At 41.9% G+C, this 19,344-nt stretch overlaps 1 protein-coding gene across 3 annotated transcripts; it reads right to left on the bottom strand.

Moving 5' to 3' along the window:
- Nucleotides 1–77: 77 nt before the first annotated feature.
- LOC132259415 (homeobox protein Meis1-like) lies at nucleotides 78–19,270 on the bottom strand. 3 transcript variants are annotated; one of them, XM_059757045.1, is made up of 10 exons: nucleotides 18,753–19,270; nucleotides 6,038–6,323; nucleotides 5,274–5,436; nucleotides 5,142–5,210; nucleotides 3,675–3,875; nucleotides 3,474–3,561; nucleotides 2,952–3,394; nucleotides 2,781–2,846; nucleotides 2,541–2,622; nucleotides 78–2,411 (listed from the first exon to the last, which is right to left on the bottom strand). In XM_059757045.1, exons 2-10 carry the CDS (start codon nucleotides 6,133–6,135, stop codon nucleotides 2,188–2,190), a joined length of 1,434 nt encoding a protein of 477 aa, XP_059613028.1. In that variant the 5' UTR covers nucleotides 6,136–6,323; nucleotides 18,753–19,270; the 3' UTR covers nucleotides 78–2,187. The 3 variants fall into 3 exon arrangements, with proteins under 3 accessions (XP_059613028.1, XP_059613029.1, XP_059613030.1); XM_059757046.1 differs by having other exon boundaries at nucleotides 2,952–3,364; XM_059757047.1 differs by having other exon boundaries at nucleotides 2,952–3,361.
- Nucleotides 19,271–19,344: the final 74 nt, after the last annotated feature.

Below are 19,344 nucleotides of genomic sequence, written 5' to 3'. Positions count from 1 at the left end.
ACAACAAAAGGGAAAAGAATTCTTCACCATGATTGATGATCGAAGAATTTCCTCTGCTTATTTGCTCAATGCGCGTGTGTCTTTCAAGGAAAACTTTTATTTGTTTAAATCATCTTGTCCTCATCTGTATAATAATATTTTTTTAGTATACACTTCTTAGGGGCTAAAAATACTTAAAAATATTTTTGAGTATACATCCAGAAATCTCCAAAGTCTTGGACATTTTTTACTTCTTCATTCAAATGTTCAGCTTTTTCCATTTCGTCATTCTTATCGTACAGCATTTCTTTTTTATGTCTCGAGAAATTTCACCCAATTTTTATTATTTTCTTCCAATAAAATGTTAAGCGCTTCAAATTACACCTTCAATATGTTCTTCTCTAGCGAGCTTTCCTTCTAAACATTTCCATATACAAATTTCTTGTGATAATTTTCTGTGTTTGTGTTGTAGCTCAAGCGACCGGAAAACAAGTCAAAAAGGAGGGGAAATCTTCGTTGTATTATTGCTTTCTTCAAGAACATCTTGTCTGAACGGAACTCAGCATAAAACCATCTTCTGTTCAGGCTCTGCAACTGATCGCGGAAATGAAACATTCTACTTATCACAGGCAATGCGTATTCTTCGTCCTTTTTAAATTGAACGCAAGAAAAATGAGTATAGCAGCGAGTCTGAGAACGGAGAAAGTCAATTGTGTGGATTTTTTCTCATATTTAATGGCACATTTTTATGGCATTTCCGATAAACTCATCAGAATAAATGTATCTCGCTGGCTCTTTAATGTTTTATTAGTTGAGAATTTATTGACAGAAACGAAATAAAGAAAGACTCATTAACTCTGTTCTGTTTATCATTGATTAGTTCACATGCACAATAATTTCTCCGCTCAAAATATGAATCGAGACAAACACAAACTGATATATGAAGGAAGAAAAGGATCAAAATATGGCTTGCATAGAGAGGAGAATCACGGTAATAAAACCCTATTCGTCCCTTCATGTACAATTTATATAAAAGTTAGCGCCTCGTAATGCAATATTTTCACCACCTTCTCTCTTTATACAATGAAATCTGTCTTTCATCTAAAGATTATCCTCTAATATGCCACTATTTAAGAGTGTTTTTAAACCTTAATTGTATAATAGGATGGAATAAATTTACGTATATATTTCTTGTTCCTTAGTCAATTCTCTAAATGCTCACTTTATCATCTAAACTTTTCCTTTCCTTTCTTGCCTTTTTTCCATCAGTTTTTTCCTCCTCACTTTTGATTGGCTCCTCGTGATTCATTCTTTATAGGAAGTTTCGTGTGATTTCTCTCTTCTCATGTTCAATTGTTGGCATTAAGTCGAAACAGTTGGTTTTTTAGCTGTCTGCTGAGAGACATTAATCTGAGTATCGCCTTAAGAATTAATAGGAAAATATACTTTGTTCACAATATTTCTCTATCTCCATCTTAATTGAACATTCCACTAGTTTTTTTTCATCTAAATTTATACCTTTAAGTAAAATATAATTCCGTATACGTTGACGTTGACTTTCTCATCAAAAAACATCTCTAACAGCTGGTAAAGTATTTTCTCGTATCGCCTTTTTTGTGGTTTGTTTCTTTTTTCATCTCTTAATACTGTCATGAGCAAATATGTCTGTGATTTACGTTTCTCTCTCTTGTCTTTTTCATCTTCACTTACAATATCGTTATACTAATTTAATATGAGGTAATATTACGTATACATTGGTATAATTTAATAAGTCAACTTAGGAGGAAAAATCAATTGTTAGAGAAAGAAATTTTTCAACAAATTTCACCGTCTTTTACAATAAGTTTTAATTACAATTGTTTTTTCTTACGTATGTTTCTCTCTTTCCTCCGTTCCATGCGAAGCACAAGTCTAATTATCCTCTTACATTATATATATAGTCTGGTAATTATGGCACATTCAAGAGAAAATATGGTAAATTTGTTATCAGTTCTCAATGTTGTAAAGTTTCTTCATCAACAATTCAATGTTTCAATGCCTCAAAATTGCAAAAAAGCACACACAAAAGCATCTGCCACTCATCTTTCCCTTCCTCAACACATTTCTCTTTTCACTGTCTGAAATTATAACTTTTCTCTCTCTCGAAGCTGCACGAAATAAAAATACTAAAACATATTTCTATTTGCCGGAACACGACACGCACGCATTCTAAGTGTCCTGGTCGATGATGAGGCTGTCCGTACTCTCGTCCGAGCTGTAATAGTTGTCGGGCATCTTCTGGCCAGCGCCCGCATCCGCCCGGTTTACATTGGCGCTGATGTTCTCGATGTTGGGATCAATCATGGCTGGATTGATGGCCGCCTGACCCGCGGCGCTCACGCCGTCTGTCCAGAAGCGCTTCGAGGGACTTTGCGATGAGGATTTCTTGCGCACTGCAATCAAACGAAAGAGAAGTAGATTTAGAATTCTGAAAAATATGCAGTTTTTGCACGTCTGGAAAGAGAAACCAAAAATGTCCCCTCATTTGTGGCCATTAATTTTGCCAAATGAATTGCAATTACCCGAATTCTGATTGTTGTCATTGGCGTGCTCCAGCATCGGCTGCAATATTCTCCGTCGTGCATTAATAAACCAATTGTTCACCTGCAGAGAAACACAGAATGGCATCAGCAAATATCTAACAATGTGGCTTTCCTCAAATTGAGAGAGAACCACCAAAAACCACCCATTCCGCGCGCAAAAATGAAAAACTCATGGAAAATTGAGTGAAATGCGGCTGTGACATGGGAAAAAAGACTAACCTGCAGCAATGTGAGATTTGTCTGTGCGGCAATGGCCCTTTTTTCATCTTCAGTCGGATACGGATGCTGCAAAATGATGAAGAGAAAATTGAGGATGGAAGCAGAGCAAATGCAAATTGCATTTTTAATTGTGTCTCTCTTGTGGGATAAAAACATGAAATTGGTCCTCACCACGAGATGTTGAAAGAGCCACGCTCGCATCACACTCGTGGCGTGCTTGGGCAGGATGCCTCTCTTCTGCCTCTTCGACCCGGAATTCGTGCTGAAGTTCGATCCCAACTCGTCATTGTTACTGTCCAGCTCTGAGTCCATTTCATCTGAACTGCCGCAGGGCGACAGTTGGCCAGCGTACTGGTCCAACTGCAGCGGCGGACAGCCTATTTGGCTGAGCGGGGTGGATCCGAGGATCTGACCAGCGCCTTGCGGCGATTCGCTCGCCTGAGGCGCCACGAGATTCGGTGTCTGCACGTGAAGAGACTGGGCAGCGCCGCCCGGAAGCAAGGCGCTTTCTGGAGCACCACTCGCGGGATTCTGGTGGATGTCAGAGCCACCATTCGTCGCTCCCAGAATCCCTGCTGCAGCTGCTGTGGAATTCGTGTGAACATTGAAAGATCCTTTCCAGACAAAACACATAGAGATTGTTAGTGAAGAAAGGAAGTGAGAAGTTAGTGAAAAGTCAGTGAGACAAAGTACCTTGCAGACTACTGAAATCCGCTCCATCTGTTCCGGATAAAAAATCCGCGCTGCCATAATACCCACCTGATTGGCCAGTCATTTGCTCCTGCAGAGAAAATTACACGGATTAGTCAAATCTGCAGTAGGATTCGATTTTCCAAACTAGAGATCAGAACAGAACCGATGTGATTTGTAAGCCTCTGATGCGTTTAAACTCACCTGATCGGGCGTGTTGGCCGGACTGCTGGAATTGGACAGGTTATTGTTGTGCTCCATTGGGTAATCGGCCCTCAGCAGATTTTCCGACTGCATTTTGCCGCGCAAGCACGCGATGTAGCGCGTGCAAAAGTCCCGGCACAGCTCTTGCACCTTCTCCAGCTCTAGCAGGTGAATCCGCAGCACTTGGAGAGCCTTTATCATCTGCAACGACAGGGAATCAGTATTGATTCTCCACCTCACTCCCCATCCCTCAATCTGATCCCAACGGGATTTCTCGCAGCCTCTTTTCACCCCCAACAACAACTAATGCACTGTGTTTGTCGATACGCCAGAGTCTCTGGCATATAAAGCAGGGGATTCGCACCCTTTTCGCCGCCTCTCTTCCAGCATCCGTCAAGTCATCAGCACGTTGCAGAGTTCACGGGGACAATTTGGCGAAGTGACACGCTGATGGGAAATCAATAAGTGATGCTCTGCAGGAATTATCCTGCACTTCCATGGCAGATAAATTCATGTGGAAAAATCCCATGTAAATAGAGTTATATACAGAAGTAGAGAAGCAAAATTCATACATTACGGCAGAGTGCGAACTCTACAAAATTGTGTTGAGTGAAGATTGTGTGCTTTTGGGGAGAAGCGGCAAAAAGAGTCCGCAAAAATAGACAAGAAGCGGAGAAAAGTGTGTGGGAAAATGTAGAAAATTCCCTTGTTCTCACAAATACAGTCACATAAAATCGCATCGTATGGAAAACGAGAACTTTTATGGAAATTTTATTCATAAAATTGGCATGCCCTCCTCCTTCGTATAGACATTGAGGATGACGCGCTGCTTTTCTCCCAAAAAAGCACCATGAATACCCCGTACAAATTCACCAAACATTCTGAAGCTCTCTCCTCATTCCCACACCGCCGCCAAAAATACCCTCTCCGCCAGGCAACAACAAATTCGCCATATCTCCACGGCTCTCCGCCAAAAAAGAAGCAACAACACGCAATAAAGAGCGCAAATACTCATCTTTAGCCACCCAAAAAGGAGTCACATTCTAGCCCTTACAATGATGGCCAAAAGGATGCAATTTGCCATTGGATTTCGTCTTAAACACTCAGAGAAATGTGTGGCGTTAATTGCAAAGTAAACTATTGAAAGTTCTCGCAATTTCCAATACTCTAGAAATTCATCTCATACCCTCTCGATGGAAAGAATTGTCATATATTTCTTTCAGTGCAGATGTCAAGGATTTGTTGACGTCGAATCACAATGGACCCAGTTTCTCATCCTCATTTAGTGAAATGAAATGCGAGACGCTAATCCCTACATTGATTTAATCCTTTTGAAATGTAACTCTTTATCAATCAAGAGGATTTTTCCTCAATGGCCACTCAAGCAGCAGATGAAATTGAATGCCATCGCGGAGACAAAGGACATGCTACTCCATTCCCTCCTTAACTGATCAAATGTCTACTCACGAGTCCATCGAGTTCCGAGTCATTCGTGAGGAGGGGCCTCTTCTCCTTCTCCAGCAGCTGCACGAAGGCCTACAGACGAAATTCCACACAATCAGCACGCAATCACGCGGAGCAATGACTTGGCATACTCACTTGGATGTCGCGCGAGAAGCTGTCGCTGTCGCAATTGCCATTTGTGCCGTTCGGGCTGGAGGAGTTGGACGAGGCGGACGAGGCTGAGGCGGCGGGCACGTATCCTTGGGTCGCCTGTTCGCATTTCTCAAGGAGCAGCGCCAGCAGAGAGAAGAGTGGGTGCCTGGCAAACAAATAACATCGAACATCATAAATACTCAGTCTTCTGCAGAAATCAACCACGCTGGCGCTTATTTTGCCACTCTCTCACACTTTCCGCTCAGACTCGCAGACGCACTTAAATATTTAATTTGATTGCAGAACATGCAAATATCTCCCACGATATAAGGAATGCATACCACGACAGAGTAGCGACGGAGCATAGCTAACAGATGAAATGTGATTTAAGGGAATCTATGGAAATTCAAAGAATTTCCTCTTAAAAATGTCGAAACTTTATCACGCATATTTTTCGCAATGCCTCGTCGTCATAAAATTTTACAAGAACCATTCAAAAGGCCAAAGATCATTGAAATACCAGTCGTGATCATATAAATAAGATTGAACTAATGTTTTTATCTAGATTTTATTTTGCGTGAAGAAAATATCGCTTTGCATATTCGACAAGAGAGTGAAGTTTCCCTAAAACAAAATCTCGAAATATATGGAAAATTGTGTTTGCTCATATCGCTTTTGATCGCAGCAGATCCAGACGGAATGTCATAATGTTTTGGACATAGTCTGCAAGTTAGACAATTGCCTTTTCGCCTAAGAGCATTACTCACTTGTAGACTGCACGTTTGTCCGCCTCGAACTGTGCCTGATCAATGCCATTTGCATTCGGTGCCATCACTGCTGACGCTGAGATGCTGCTCTCCTGCATTTTGTGGCCACCGCAGACGCGGGCAGAGTCTCAGATGGGACGTGAGGATGGGGTGACCTCTGCTGACTCCACGATTCCAGGGGAGTGGGCGTGAGCTCGGACGAGCCGAGATGGTGAGAGAAATCCTCAGAGTTATTCCGAAGGCGATGGTATCCGTCGGAGCGCTTCTCCGGACATTTTATGGCACTCTGTTGGGATGAGAGAAAAGGAAAAAGTGAGCATATGACAAAATGTGACATTAGGAAGGAGCAGAGAGATGGTGGAAAAGTTGTGGAGAGTCACACATTTTTCGGCCACGGGAAAAAGATGAGAGAAAAGTGCAGAAATCACAGTGGATCAGCGAATTTTCTCACATTTCTCACATGTACTGCATTTTAGAGCCACCACCCCATTTTGGGGCGGCGGACCGAAAGGGTGAGCGTGTCGAAGGATGTACAGAGAAAAGCCAGATTGAAGAACCAAATGTTGCAGCAAATTCCAAATCGCACCATTTCGCTCTTCTACTTCAACTTCAAATTAAATGCCACGATCAAATTTATTTTATTGCAACACGAGACGACAGTTGAAATGAATTTCTCTCGCATCGGAATATCAATAATCACTCCTGCCCACCCACTCCTCTCTTGGGTGGGGATTTATGGGAATTCTTCCCCATGGCGCATCAATTAAATGTCTCTGGATGTAATTGAATTTTTACAAAATCCCAACAGTCTCTCACTAATCAATACTTTCCCTTTTGCCATTTGATGTCATAAAGTGAATTATCTCCAAACGACTGAACAGAGAAATCAATCACAAGTCAAATGGATGGGAAAATGTGAGTGGAAAAGTGAATTGGGTCACTGGTATTGTTCAGCACAAGAATTTGCATTTCCCCAGAGCAGCAAAATGCTCCTTTTCCACCGCTCACCAAGCAACGCCATTAAAGATACTTTTCACTGAGAAATCATCCCCGAAAACTCCCTGAAGACTTCATTTCTGCCCACTTTTTGCCCCTCTTCCTCAAACAGAAGAAGAAATCCATGAATATTTTCCAGAGGCGCAGCGGCAAAATGCCATGTTTCTCCCCAAAACTACACTCAGTATTATAATCTCGTGGTGGAAATCTTCGAGGCAATCTCTTGCATATAATGAAAATTGACAAGATTCATATCCATCTCAAGTGCGCCTGTTTCTTCACGTGTGGAAAATTCACTTTGTGGCAGAGAAAACGGCGCATCGTTGAGTCTCGCACTTTTCCCTCTTCGAACAAGTGGAAAAATTGGCAAAGAGATGAAATCTCTCAATTTCACACCAAACACCCACGAGAAGGTTGATTTCCTTAATTCACCCAGAGTCGCATGGCGAAGTGAACAGAATAAAACACAGGGTGTGGCGCAATGTTTTATGCCACAAAGTGGAGGAAATATAACACCAAAAGCGTCAACGGTGTCGGGATGAAAGTCAATCTGGTTCAAAGACAAAGCCTCTACCCTTTAGACCGCGCTTTTAATTCCAAATGATAAAAGAACAAAATCATGGATCCGAAAACATACTCTATATACAATAGATAATTGTGGGGCACCCTGTTCAGGAGCAAGAAAACCGATGGCTCCACTGGGAATTTAATCATAATTCAGGCCAGAGCGTTTTCTTCATTCAACAGCGAGCAGATTTGGAAGTGAGGAGGTGGACAAAAAGCGATTGAGATAAGAGGAATCCCATTGACTTGTTTACATCGATGCTCTCTTTTTCTGAGCAAGCACAAGCTGAAAAAACCCAGAAGAGAGGAAGATTAATCCTCCACACAGAGAATATTCAATTTTGCCGCCCCCGAGAAGAAAAACACCCATGAATATTTCTCCGCAAGTTTGTAGAAAAGTCACAATAAATTGTCGTCTATTTTCACTCCACTCACGACACACTTTTATCACGCTCTTCTTCCATTCTTATGTCTCAAGCACACGAGCGCTTGAATTTGTATCGCTCTCTCAAACTCAGAAATAAACCGCAATAAATTTTCATTGGATCTTTTCTTCACCTCCGGCACAACACCTCGCATATTGTGAAAATATCTTCACGAATTCCTCCACTCAAATCCAATTAAGATTGTCGCCATCTTCTTTGCCTTCCTCACACCCTCATCAAAACATCATCTTCTGATTGATATCAAGACTCGCGACAATTTTCCACTACACTACGTCAAAGGGTTAATTCCATGCCATTCATCCCCCAAATTAAATTACGCCGTAAAAATTGTGAGAAATATAATAAAAGTGGCAATAAAGGCATCTCACATTGAGCCATGAAATTATACGCGTCTGCCTCGCTGCGAAGATGATGCCCTCAAACCCACAACGTCTTTTTCGGAAGGTCGGCGGGGGTGGCGAAATCACAGTCTCGCGAAATTATTTCCCATGGATGAGTGTGAGAATGAAAATTCATCGGATATAGCGTCGATTGCAATGATATTTGTGCGATAAGATGGTTTATTTATGATAAAAAGACGAGACCCCCATTGATTTTATGGCTTTATGGCCCCTCCTGAATTACACAAGTCGCTCCACAGCGCGTCCTCGGTAGGAGTGGGGTCGAGGAGCTTCGCCATAGATTTCAAGGAAGAGTGGGCTTCCAGCAGAGTTTAAGAAATTGCTTAATTTTTCCCGGCTTTCGTGATCCATTTTCACCCGAAATTAAAGATTTTCTGAAATAAAACTTACAAGAATGTGACCGATGAAGAACAATTATACTCATCTTTCGTATGATTAGTTCTAGTTTCAGTCAGCAATTGTCAGAATAATTCATTGATTTTCATAAATTTAGAGGTACAATATACTTTTTAATCATTCGTATTGGTTCAGCCTTATTTCATACAAATCCATCAAGCACAATGTAAGGATATTAGAAAATAAGTGTAATCTACACGATCTTTTTTTGAAAGAATGGAAACAGAATGTCATAACGAGAAATTTTGTACAAAGGTTAAGAAGCATGAAAGTTAGATCAAAGATCCATATTCTGAGCAATGTTTGATTAGTATAGATCCAAAAGGACCAAGATTTCGGGAAATTGTGAACGTTTGTGACACTTCACTTGTACTTCAAAGTGAACACAGTCAGATCCATTGCATCCGAACTCAATTTGACTACAACTAACTACATTCAGTTCCCCCATTTTGGCGGGTAGTCATGAGGATATTACTCGCCTTACCCGGATGCCCGGAGGACAAAGACAAACTTTTGTGTGTCAGGAATTACAAAATGACGACAAAGGTGAAGGAAACAATGCATTTGCCGGTCGTGCAAAATTTCCACCCATGTCCCAATGACTTCCTGCGCGAGCACAGAGAAGTCACAATTTATCTCTCATCATCATTTTTTCCACCCCTCCAGCTGTGAAAGAGTCTTCCGGAACTTTTACGGAATTCATGGCTCTTCATTTTGATTTTTATGCGACACACTTTGCAAGGTGGGCGGAGAAGAAATCTCGCGCTGTTAAATTGTTCTTGTTTGTTGTTGTGCTCCCCGAAACTGTGAAATTGTGTCAAATTGTTGGGATTGTGAGGAGACAGGAAAGAATCAATTTTGCGAGGGTTGAAAGAATATCGTCATTAGCATCTTGTGTCTGGCGTGAATATCTTGATATTCTTTCGCAGACACTCTCTCTCTTTCTCTCCCCCTTTTGTTGTCGGAATAATTCAGTCTTTCATGATTATTGAAAAATTTTATTGGTCGTTTGGCATGTTTGGGGTCCCCGCTTGGCAGCATTTCACCCACTCAAACCCTCTCCGGATGATGATGGCTTATGTTTTTCAGCAACCCGCCTTCATGTGGCTCATAATCGCATTTTCATTTTCTGTTTATTTGATATAATTAGCATGATAACGTGTAACAATTTGAATAGAATTCCCTTTAAGCTCCGGGCTTCGGTATCCAAACCATGGCAGCGCACACAAGCCCTTTTTCCCGAGCGCGATAAGAACCAAGAGCGAGAGAGAGCTTTTCGCGCGGGAAAATGAGCTCCTTTGTGCCTGGCAGCGTTCTTTTGGGACGGGCGGAAAGGGTCAAAGAACCACCTTTTCGCCCCCGTGTTTGTTCGCCATTGTGATTAGCATATGTGCAATTTCACAAGTGTCTACACGCCCCAAGAGCGCCTCCCGCAGAGTGGCACATTCTGAGACTATTAGGGAGGTGTTGCTTGAAATTTAATTTAATTATTTTCACATGCTCACACACACCTTTCCCAACCCCTTCCACGCATTTAGGCCTCTTGCGACACTCCAGAGCCCCTTAATTAGTCATTATTTTCAGCCCACTTTCAGGCCCAAAACCACTCAATCCACAGCGGGGTGGAAGATGAAGAATCATTGAGAGTTGATACACCACTCTATTGACAAACCCCTGCTGCTCGCCCGATTAATGAGCAACCCTCCAATTTTTGCCTCAGTCGAAAGAGAATTACATTTTTGTGCACTATCAACATAAAAGCGTTTGCCAAACCGTGTTTCAATGTGTCTTTTCGACTCACAATTACTTTTCCCAATGCGTGTTAAAAATTAAAGTTTTGTAAATCAGAGTTGCTTCATTCTCAAAAACCCACTGAAAATTCCTTTTCGTAAAATCTTGATCCGTTAGCATGTTAAAAGGATCAAAACTCAAACTTAAGACAGAAACACATTATCGCAATGTCCAGAAGAAAACATGTTATAAGAAACATTCAATTATTAATACTGAAAAAGGTGTTCATAGAGAGTCACAGATTGAGAATCAGCGGATTTCTGATATCGCATCGAGGGTGTTTTGAGGGTGAAAAAGGGAGGACAATGGAATGAATGACGGCACGATGATACGATGATGGCAGTGTTGACGGAGGAGAACACACAAAGACATCATTCTCGCGCTCCCAGACATTTTCTATCGATCCAACACAAATGTCCCATGAACTTTTGGTCCTCTTCTCTCCCTCCATCCCTGTCTCTCACCCACGACTTGTGTGCGCCCGGAGACAAGGGGCGGCCCGAGGAAAAATGGGTGAGAAACTCAACGAAGAAAACGACTCTTTGGATGTGTTGTTTGAGACGAATCAACACCCAAATAAAACAACCAATGAATAATCATGGGTAGAAATTCTTGAATAGTCAAAATCTTTCTCGTCTTCACGCCATGACCTATGCCTTTTTTCGCCACTGCTGCTGCTGCTGCTTCTCTCCTCATGTCAGTTTATTGACATCGCACAGACTCATTTTCATACTGTGCGCTCTGAAAGTCTCCAAATTTCAATTGATTTGACACTCACCCAAAATGAATACAAAACACTCTATTACGCACTATGTGACGATCTTGTGGGAATTGCCACAATGAAATAGTGACTCTGAGAATTTTAAATGCCCCACTTATTCCCCCATTCTTTTTTTTCCCTTTAAAATAAAAACCGTGAAAATGTGTTCCATTCCGCACAACTGCCATAACTTCTGATTGCTCTTTAATTGAGTTGAGATTTACTGAGATTTATTACCCTCGCGCCTTGCCCTCTGCACAAATGCTCCTTATTCTTTCGCATTCCCTGGAGGAAAGGCCCATTATTGTACTTTCCCGCCAACAACAGTCGTCACCACTTAATTATTCAAATGCGAAACGAAAGAATTTCCACTACAATGTGTTGAACATTTGAGAGGGTGGGAATAAAAAGTGAGGTCGATGAGTGGTAAATTTGTGTGACACTCTGTGTGGCTTCCAAATTCCTTATCAGATTGTCTCCATCGTCACTTTACGATCTATTTGGTTCGAGGGTTGGGCACCGTCGTAAAATCCGGAGAAGCCGTTCAGATGAGTCGCCTGTATATTTTATTGCAATGATGAGGGACCCAAAGTGCTTCTTACTACCTGTTGTTGTATTTTGACTCTCTGTCTTGGTCACACTTTACATGCCCCTCACTCGCCAGTAAACCCATGCCAAGGAGGAGATATCATGGTTGGAAGTGTTTGAATATGCAATATTTGCATATCTCGAATTTAATTGACAAATTTTGGAAAAGAACAGTACATTCTCGGAAGCATGAAAAAAAATGTATCATATGATTCAACACTATGGGCACCAAGAGCTCTACTTTATAAGATTAGTTACTTTAAACCAATTCGAGTAAGTTCAGTGCTTATCTGCCCCTTACCCACGCTTCTTTATCATCACACGCAACAAATTTGATATCGTGTCTTGATGCGACACTAAATAGACCAATTATCATTTTATATTCCCTGCGATATCAAAATGGGACAAACAATGATTAAAGACTACCTGGGCTATCGAAATTCACTTTAAATGATGTGACCAGTTGCTTATCTTAAAGGAGAGTTGTAAAAAAGCAATTTTCCCCGCTCTCCGTTATATAAGATTAGAAAAATCGACAACGGTGTGAGTGCATTAAATTTGCAGCACAATTTTTGAGCAAGAATCCTAAGAGGGATCCAACATTTGGATATATAGTTGCTGAGCTGGAAAAACCCCGAGGACTCAACGATGAAGTCAGCATGAAGAGATTTTGAAACATCTGGGGAATACTTTAGTCAAGATGGAATCTCAATGCTTTGGCATCTCTCACGTCTTCTCTCGACTAACAACCAACTTTTTGCCGGCTGCTGCCGGTTTTGATGCATTAAATTGGATTTTTAATAATTAATCCCACTTTTTCACGACCGCACACGGACGTGAAAAAATGCCAGATCGCGCGCGCCCGGGGGTGAAAAATCTCCATCCTTACCGCGTGTCGCAATTTAAATAAAAAATTTCAATTGCATGCGAATTGGCAGCCAACAGGAACATGGAATTCCATCCTCTCACCATATGAAATGAATAGAAAAGCCTCATTAATTATTCACTTGCGGCAAGCAGCCAACGAGAGAATATGGAATTAATTAAAAAGATGACCCCAATTTGGCCTCCATGCGACGAATGTCCTGACAACTCGTCGGATTGATGAAATTCCGGGCGCAGAAAAAAAGACCCCACTCCCGCCCTACGGGCCACATGTCACTCCTTGGCCCAGAAGAAACTCCATCACACTCCCAGAGTCTGTGTGCAATATTTTCCCAAGTATCCCGCCCGCCCTCCTTCTCATCGCACGCTCGAGGCTCTCCTTCGCTCTCCCAAATGTGTGTATTTTCCCTATATTAAAGGTAACATTTGCGTTTTATTGCAATTTCTTTCGTATGGCGCCTGTTTCGAGAGCTCCGATGCTACTTTTGCTCCTTCGCCAACCATCGACACCCTCCGCAGCCCAAGAGAATCACCCACACTCCCAAAGCCCAGCTCGCCACCCCGGATGAGCCACCGAGAGAGAATCTGTCTGTGACTTTGTTTGTAATCCCATCCCGACTCCCGAGCGCGCTCAACCGCGGCACGGAGTTGCCTTTAAGGGAGATAAAATTATGGGTCAATTTTAGGTAGTCTCAAGCGCACATTCGAGCCTGCAAAATTACACTAAACGATTCTCTAACTTGACTAACTAGTTAATTGTAGACATAGAGAGATCTTTGAATAACACAGAGTTTTTTTGAAGTAATGATAACCGGTGACTTCACAGCTCAGAAGAAGTCCTTATGGTTCAGAAGAATGGTAATCAGATAAGAAAAGGAAGGAAATAAGTACAAATATGATAGTTCAGAACCTTATAAATAGCGTATAAAATTCCTTATAGTCAACTAGCTTCTAAATGAAATTACAACAACGCAGTGTTGCTCATGAGCCATCCACTGAACACTCCCAGTTTCACAATTCTGTGTGTCTTTCGCCCATTCCTCCGGCTCGTGGAATCACGCAAACGGGACAAATTACAATTTAGCAGAATGAAAAGTTGGGCTGCAAAAGGACAAGTCAAATACAGGCCCTCCTCGAATGACTGTTGTCTGATGAGGATTTTTTTTTTAAATATTCGCACTTTTTCACACAATTGGCCTGTATTTGTCTTCTGCCAACAGATCCTCCAGACCACGCGAGATCCTGCGGTCTGTGTGTGTGTGTGTGTGTGTATGTGTGTGTGTGGGTCTTGCGGAGTGACTGCAGCTCGTGATAGAGTGGGTTGGGCGTCAGTGGTGGTTTTGTGTTATATTAAATTCACCCGAAAGGCATGCAGCATGTGCTTTTAATATGATTTTTACGCCGAAATTTGATTTAATACTTTTATTTATTTCATACACTTCGCCCCACCGTCCCAACAATTTTCCACACGAGTTTCACTCGCCTGGTGAAATTTCAACCCCCTTTGCTCTTGGGTGGTGTGAGGAGAAAAGAATTCTTGTGGGAAATCTTGGCTGTTTGTTTATCTTGAATTTATTCTGTGGCAATTGGACACACACACACACAACCGGAAAAGCAGTGGGCAAATATAATAGAGCAGAATGAAATTTACCAACATACAAGATGCAATTTAACTTCTATCCTTCTCTTCTGCTAATTCACTTTTAATAACATCCACCAGATTTATTCATACTAGGGAGATTGCAAAATAATTTAATCTTGAGAAAGAATTGACACACTTTGTACTGAGAACGACAAATAGATAAATTCCAGAATGGTGAAAACTTTCGAATTTCCTCTGTCGTTCTGGCAGGAATTGTTAGAAATTGTTGAAACGGATATTGGCGAAATGTTCCAGAGCGAAGGCGGAAGTCTGACGGCCAAAGTCATGTGATGCAATCCAATATGAAATGATCCAAAATATCTCACACATGCCTTTTATTCCTTAGACACGATATTTTCTTTCACCAACCAAACTCGTGGAGAGGAAATGGAATTGTGGCTGGCAGAATCGAAGGGTGATGATTTGACTTCTCATCCTCCTGGAGAAAAAACTTAAATATTCACCCCACAAGTTTGGTTGTTGGACAAGTTTCAGCCTGCCAGAGAAACCCTTTTGTCACCCTCACCCAATTCTACACACGCTTTCCTTTTAGGCTCCTCTCTGTGTAGTGTGAGACACTCAGACGCGTCATTTGATGGAACTTTTAGCTGAGCTTTCATCCCCAGAGATTCAAATTTCCCAATATGTTTGTCGAAATCAACTGAAAGGCAAACAGTTTGGGTTTCATAGATGAGAAATAAGGATTCTTCACAACACGCACGCCTCCGAACCCCCAGAAACCCCTTTCGCAACTCTGGCGCCCACCCACGAAATGAATTGGAGAAATAGCCAGAAATTCCCACTCAACATCTGCCTCAAAAGACGCTTCGCATGACGATGATGAGATGAAAAAGGAAATGAGACACTTTTCCCGACCATTCGCAATTCCCTGCCGCATTGGACACTGCTTGATCGTCCGTGATGCCTGAGCGGACCTACCAAGTGTCAAAGTTCAATCAGATGGTCAAACTTTGACCAAATCTCTCCCATCAACTCACAACATGGCAGTTGAATCAGTCGAATTGATAAATTTTCTCTCTCTCACACACACACAAACACAGCATTTGGACAAATATTTGTCTCATTGCGGATTTCCACAAGGCGCATCATCAGGCAAAAACTTTTTCTCCACGTACGACAAAATCCCAGTCTCCCAGTTTTCTTCTTCTCTTGTATTATTTAATGCGACCATAGAGACGTGGCGGGAAAAAAGGCACATCACAACAAGATTTGATCATTTTTCTGTGGCACTTTTCATGTGGTTATGCCAAAAACTCGCCGAACTTCTCAGTACTCCTCTTGTAATTCTCAGCGCCTCTTCAGTAAGAGGGTGGCAATCCTCAAGGAGAATATTAATATTGCCAGAGCATTTTCGCGACAAACAAACCTTTTTTGCACACACACACACGAGGAGCATTTTCTGCAGCGCGATTTTACCAAAGAAAAGGTTTATCAGATTGAAAAGTTACTCAATGCTGGAAGGTGAAGAGGAGTGCATAGAACCTCATCTTCAGCATATTGTCACTAAATATCCTTCCGTTTCTTCCTCAACCCAAATGCAAAACAGTGGAAAATAAAGGCTCCTTGATTACTAACCCATTGCTTTTCCGATGAAGTTAGATCAGATATTTTAGGCTTTAGCATCAAATATCACTTGTAATAGAGATTTACTCATAGTTACGAGTCAGAAAAGCAATCACGAATTAAAAAAAAATAAATAAATGAATGAAGACAAAGAATCAGGTGATGCTCTATATATGAAAAAAATGCAGATTTTGATGGTTGTAAAGAAACAAACACTTGCTAAGGGATTCAGAGTGCACCACCCTCAATTCTCCCTCTGATAAACCCCTGAGGAGTTTTCGCCTGTTTGTTGAAATTCACACCGAAGGGGTTTTAAATATTCATACTTGTTGGGGATTTTTTGGTGGATTTTTTCCACGTCATTCCCTCTCCGCATCCCGACTTCAAATCCACTCACACACACACCCTCTCGAGAGTCTCATTTTCGCACCCAGAGACGAAACTTTCTGGTCGAGTCAAAAGCACTTTCGTGTGCATAAAACACGAGCGCCGCACACGCGAAAAAGATGACTTTCTTCGAGAAAGGCGAACAGGACAATTCAGAATTAATCAGAGAATGAGGGTCATTGAGCCCAAGTGCCCCCTAAAAGACACCCTCTATCGAAATTTTCCAGCAAAGCACGCGGATAATTAATGAGAAATTCCATGCAGAGAGATGAAATCATCCACTCGATGATGAAGAATCACCCAAGGAAAAGTCACGAAAAAGCAATTACACGTCAATTGTGTGACGACTTCAGGTGATTTTTCGAGGGGTTTTCGCGACGTTCAACTCATGGTTCATTGACTTTTTGAAAGCATCCCAGCAAGCGAACATCTTGCGAGAAGAGCGCGCAGAGATGCACTTGAGAATCATTGCTCTCAATATAGTCCAACCCTTGAGAGATAGTTGAATAAAAATGCATAAGAATTCACAGTCAAGTGACATGTTTTTATGGAAAAGAAACCACAGAGGAAAAAAAAAGAAACTCATATCGTGATCAAGTCATTTCAGACGATCAAACAGCGGACAAAGCGAAGTGACGAAGGCATTGAACGTGATTAATTGATTAAATGGACACTGATGAAGGTCTTCTGGGAGTTCGAAGATCGTCTGAGGATTCCTTCACCATCGCGAGAACACCCACGACGAATGCCTTCGATGGGCGAGATGGAATCGCCCACTAGTCTCTAATCATGCAGCAAATACTTGAGAATTTTATTACCTGCCTCTTCGGCAGCCAATCATCCGCTTAGTCACACTCGCGGGCCCGTGAAAATTGCGATAATTCACACCACGCGAATCTCCGAGTAACTCATCCACAACTTGATTTCTCTAGGACTTTTCCATTAGGTAAATGAACAGGACAAGAAATACATTCAATCTTCCGAGAATATCAAAGAAAACCACTACTATTAGAGTTGAATCACGTGAAAACAGTCAACTTTTCTCTCCAGAGTGTTAAATAGATCATCACAATGTTTATCATAAGAGAGAATAATATTTTCCACGAGAGCGCCAAATAGCCAAGCGCAAACCCCTTGAATAAAATCCCCCTTAAATGAAGCGATGCGGGTTGAATGTGAGCATCTCAAGGGATAATTTAATTGATTTATGATAACCAATTCAATTTGTTTGGTCTTGCGCCTCTTAATTGCCCATCCCGCTCCCTTTTCCTTGACAACACCGCGCGATCTCGTGTTATTTGCATTTCATAACAATTCACAGCGCACGAATGATTTATTTTTATTCTATCTCTGATGGCGCAGTTCTTCTGGGAAATCTTTTGGAAACATTTCATTGATTGGACGAGATGGAAATTAAGATGAAAAGACATTAAAACGGAGGGATGAAATTTGATTCGAGTGTATCGTGCTCAGACGCCTCGTGAGGGCGCTCAAGTCAGTGCTGATCATAATTAACCCTTGCAGAATTTTATGTGGAACTTTACTCAGAATTATTGTTTTATAGAAATCGGTAAATCAGTAAGACAGGCTTCAAATTTTCACTATTCTAACGATTTAGGGATTTTCATTAAAGTTTTATTTCGCTTCTGAACATAATCTGCAAAGGCAATAATTTAATGAAAAAGAATAAAGAAATACAAAAAAGAGTGGCACAAATATATTCTTAAAATTGAAGGACCTTCTAAATAAAGCTTTAAACAGAGATTGAGATACGCAGATAGATGAAAAATCGGAATTATTACTCGAATTCTTGTCAGTCCCGTCGGCGAATCCGATTCGGATAAACCGAATTAATCTAATTACGACGTATATTTATCAGGTCATTTTAAAATGCTAATTTTCAATGTCTTGGACACATACTCTCAAGTCTGAAAACATTAAATAGCTGTCTCAATCAAATGAAACCTAAAATCACCCTCAAATTGTAGACAACATGCAATATCTAATGTGGAGAATCCCTGACCGATGAAGTGTTAACTTTCCTCTGAACTGGTCATAGCAATTCAAACATCCCCAAGTTTGAGAAGCACTACGAATTGGGGAGAGAAAATCATCGTTTGGTCATGTAATGCATGCAATAAATAAGAAAAGATCATTTCCTATCCTTTTCGGGGGCAATAGCGCCCCTTTGGCTTTCGAGACACAACAACAGTCCTTTTGGGGAAGCCTTCAGGCCCTTTTGCGCAGGAGGTGGGGCTGCAATGGCGGTACTCACCGAGAACAAGTTAGGGCGCTTCTGACGGAGTCTCAGTGGCCTCTACACAGCATTTTCCTTATTGGAGAGTCATTGGGGGCGCCCTGGCGCCCGCTTTTCCACCCGCACGAACGGAATCGATGCTGAGGAATGGCGAACTTCACGTGATTCCGGGAGCGCGCCGAGGAAAATTCCTTCACACGCGTGCACACACTCCTTCGCTACGCACACCAAAGTCTCACTGCACTCACGAGGTGGGAAAATCACTGTTTGTGCGTCCGGAGAGTCGAAGGTTTTCCTGGGAGGCCACTTGAGGGGAGAGAGAGTCGCGAGACGGAGCGATGTTTTTCCTAGATGTTTACATGTCAAATCGCCAAAGATAAATGACAGGGTGGCGACTGGCACAGACACACACACGCCCGCTGGGAAAGTGACGGGAAACTGCGGGGAAAATGTCGCGGAAAATGTGGGAAAAGAGTCTCGAAAGTCGGTCGAACTGTCATGGAAGGCGCTCTCTCGCCCGAAGAACTGTGACCACTGCTGCCAACTGCGGCGCTTCCACTGGAAAGCGCGCACTTCCACTGGAGGGGATTTAAATTTAAAGAGACATGCC

Source organism: Phlebotomus argentipes, unplaced genomic scaffold (genome assembly GCF_947086385.1).
Source record: "Phlebotomus argentipes unplaced genomic scaffold, Phlebotomus argentipes genome assembly scaffold_18, whole genome shotgun sequence".
Lineage (NCBI taxonomy): Eukaryota > Metazoa > Arthropoda > Insecta > Diptera > Psychodidae > Phlebotomus > Phlebotomus argentipes.
Note: the sequence above shows the minus strand (reverse complement) of the source record. Positions and strands in the feature narration are given on the sequence as shown.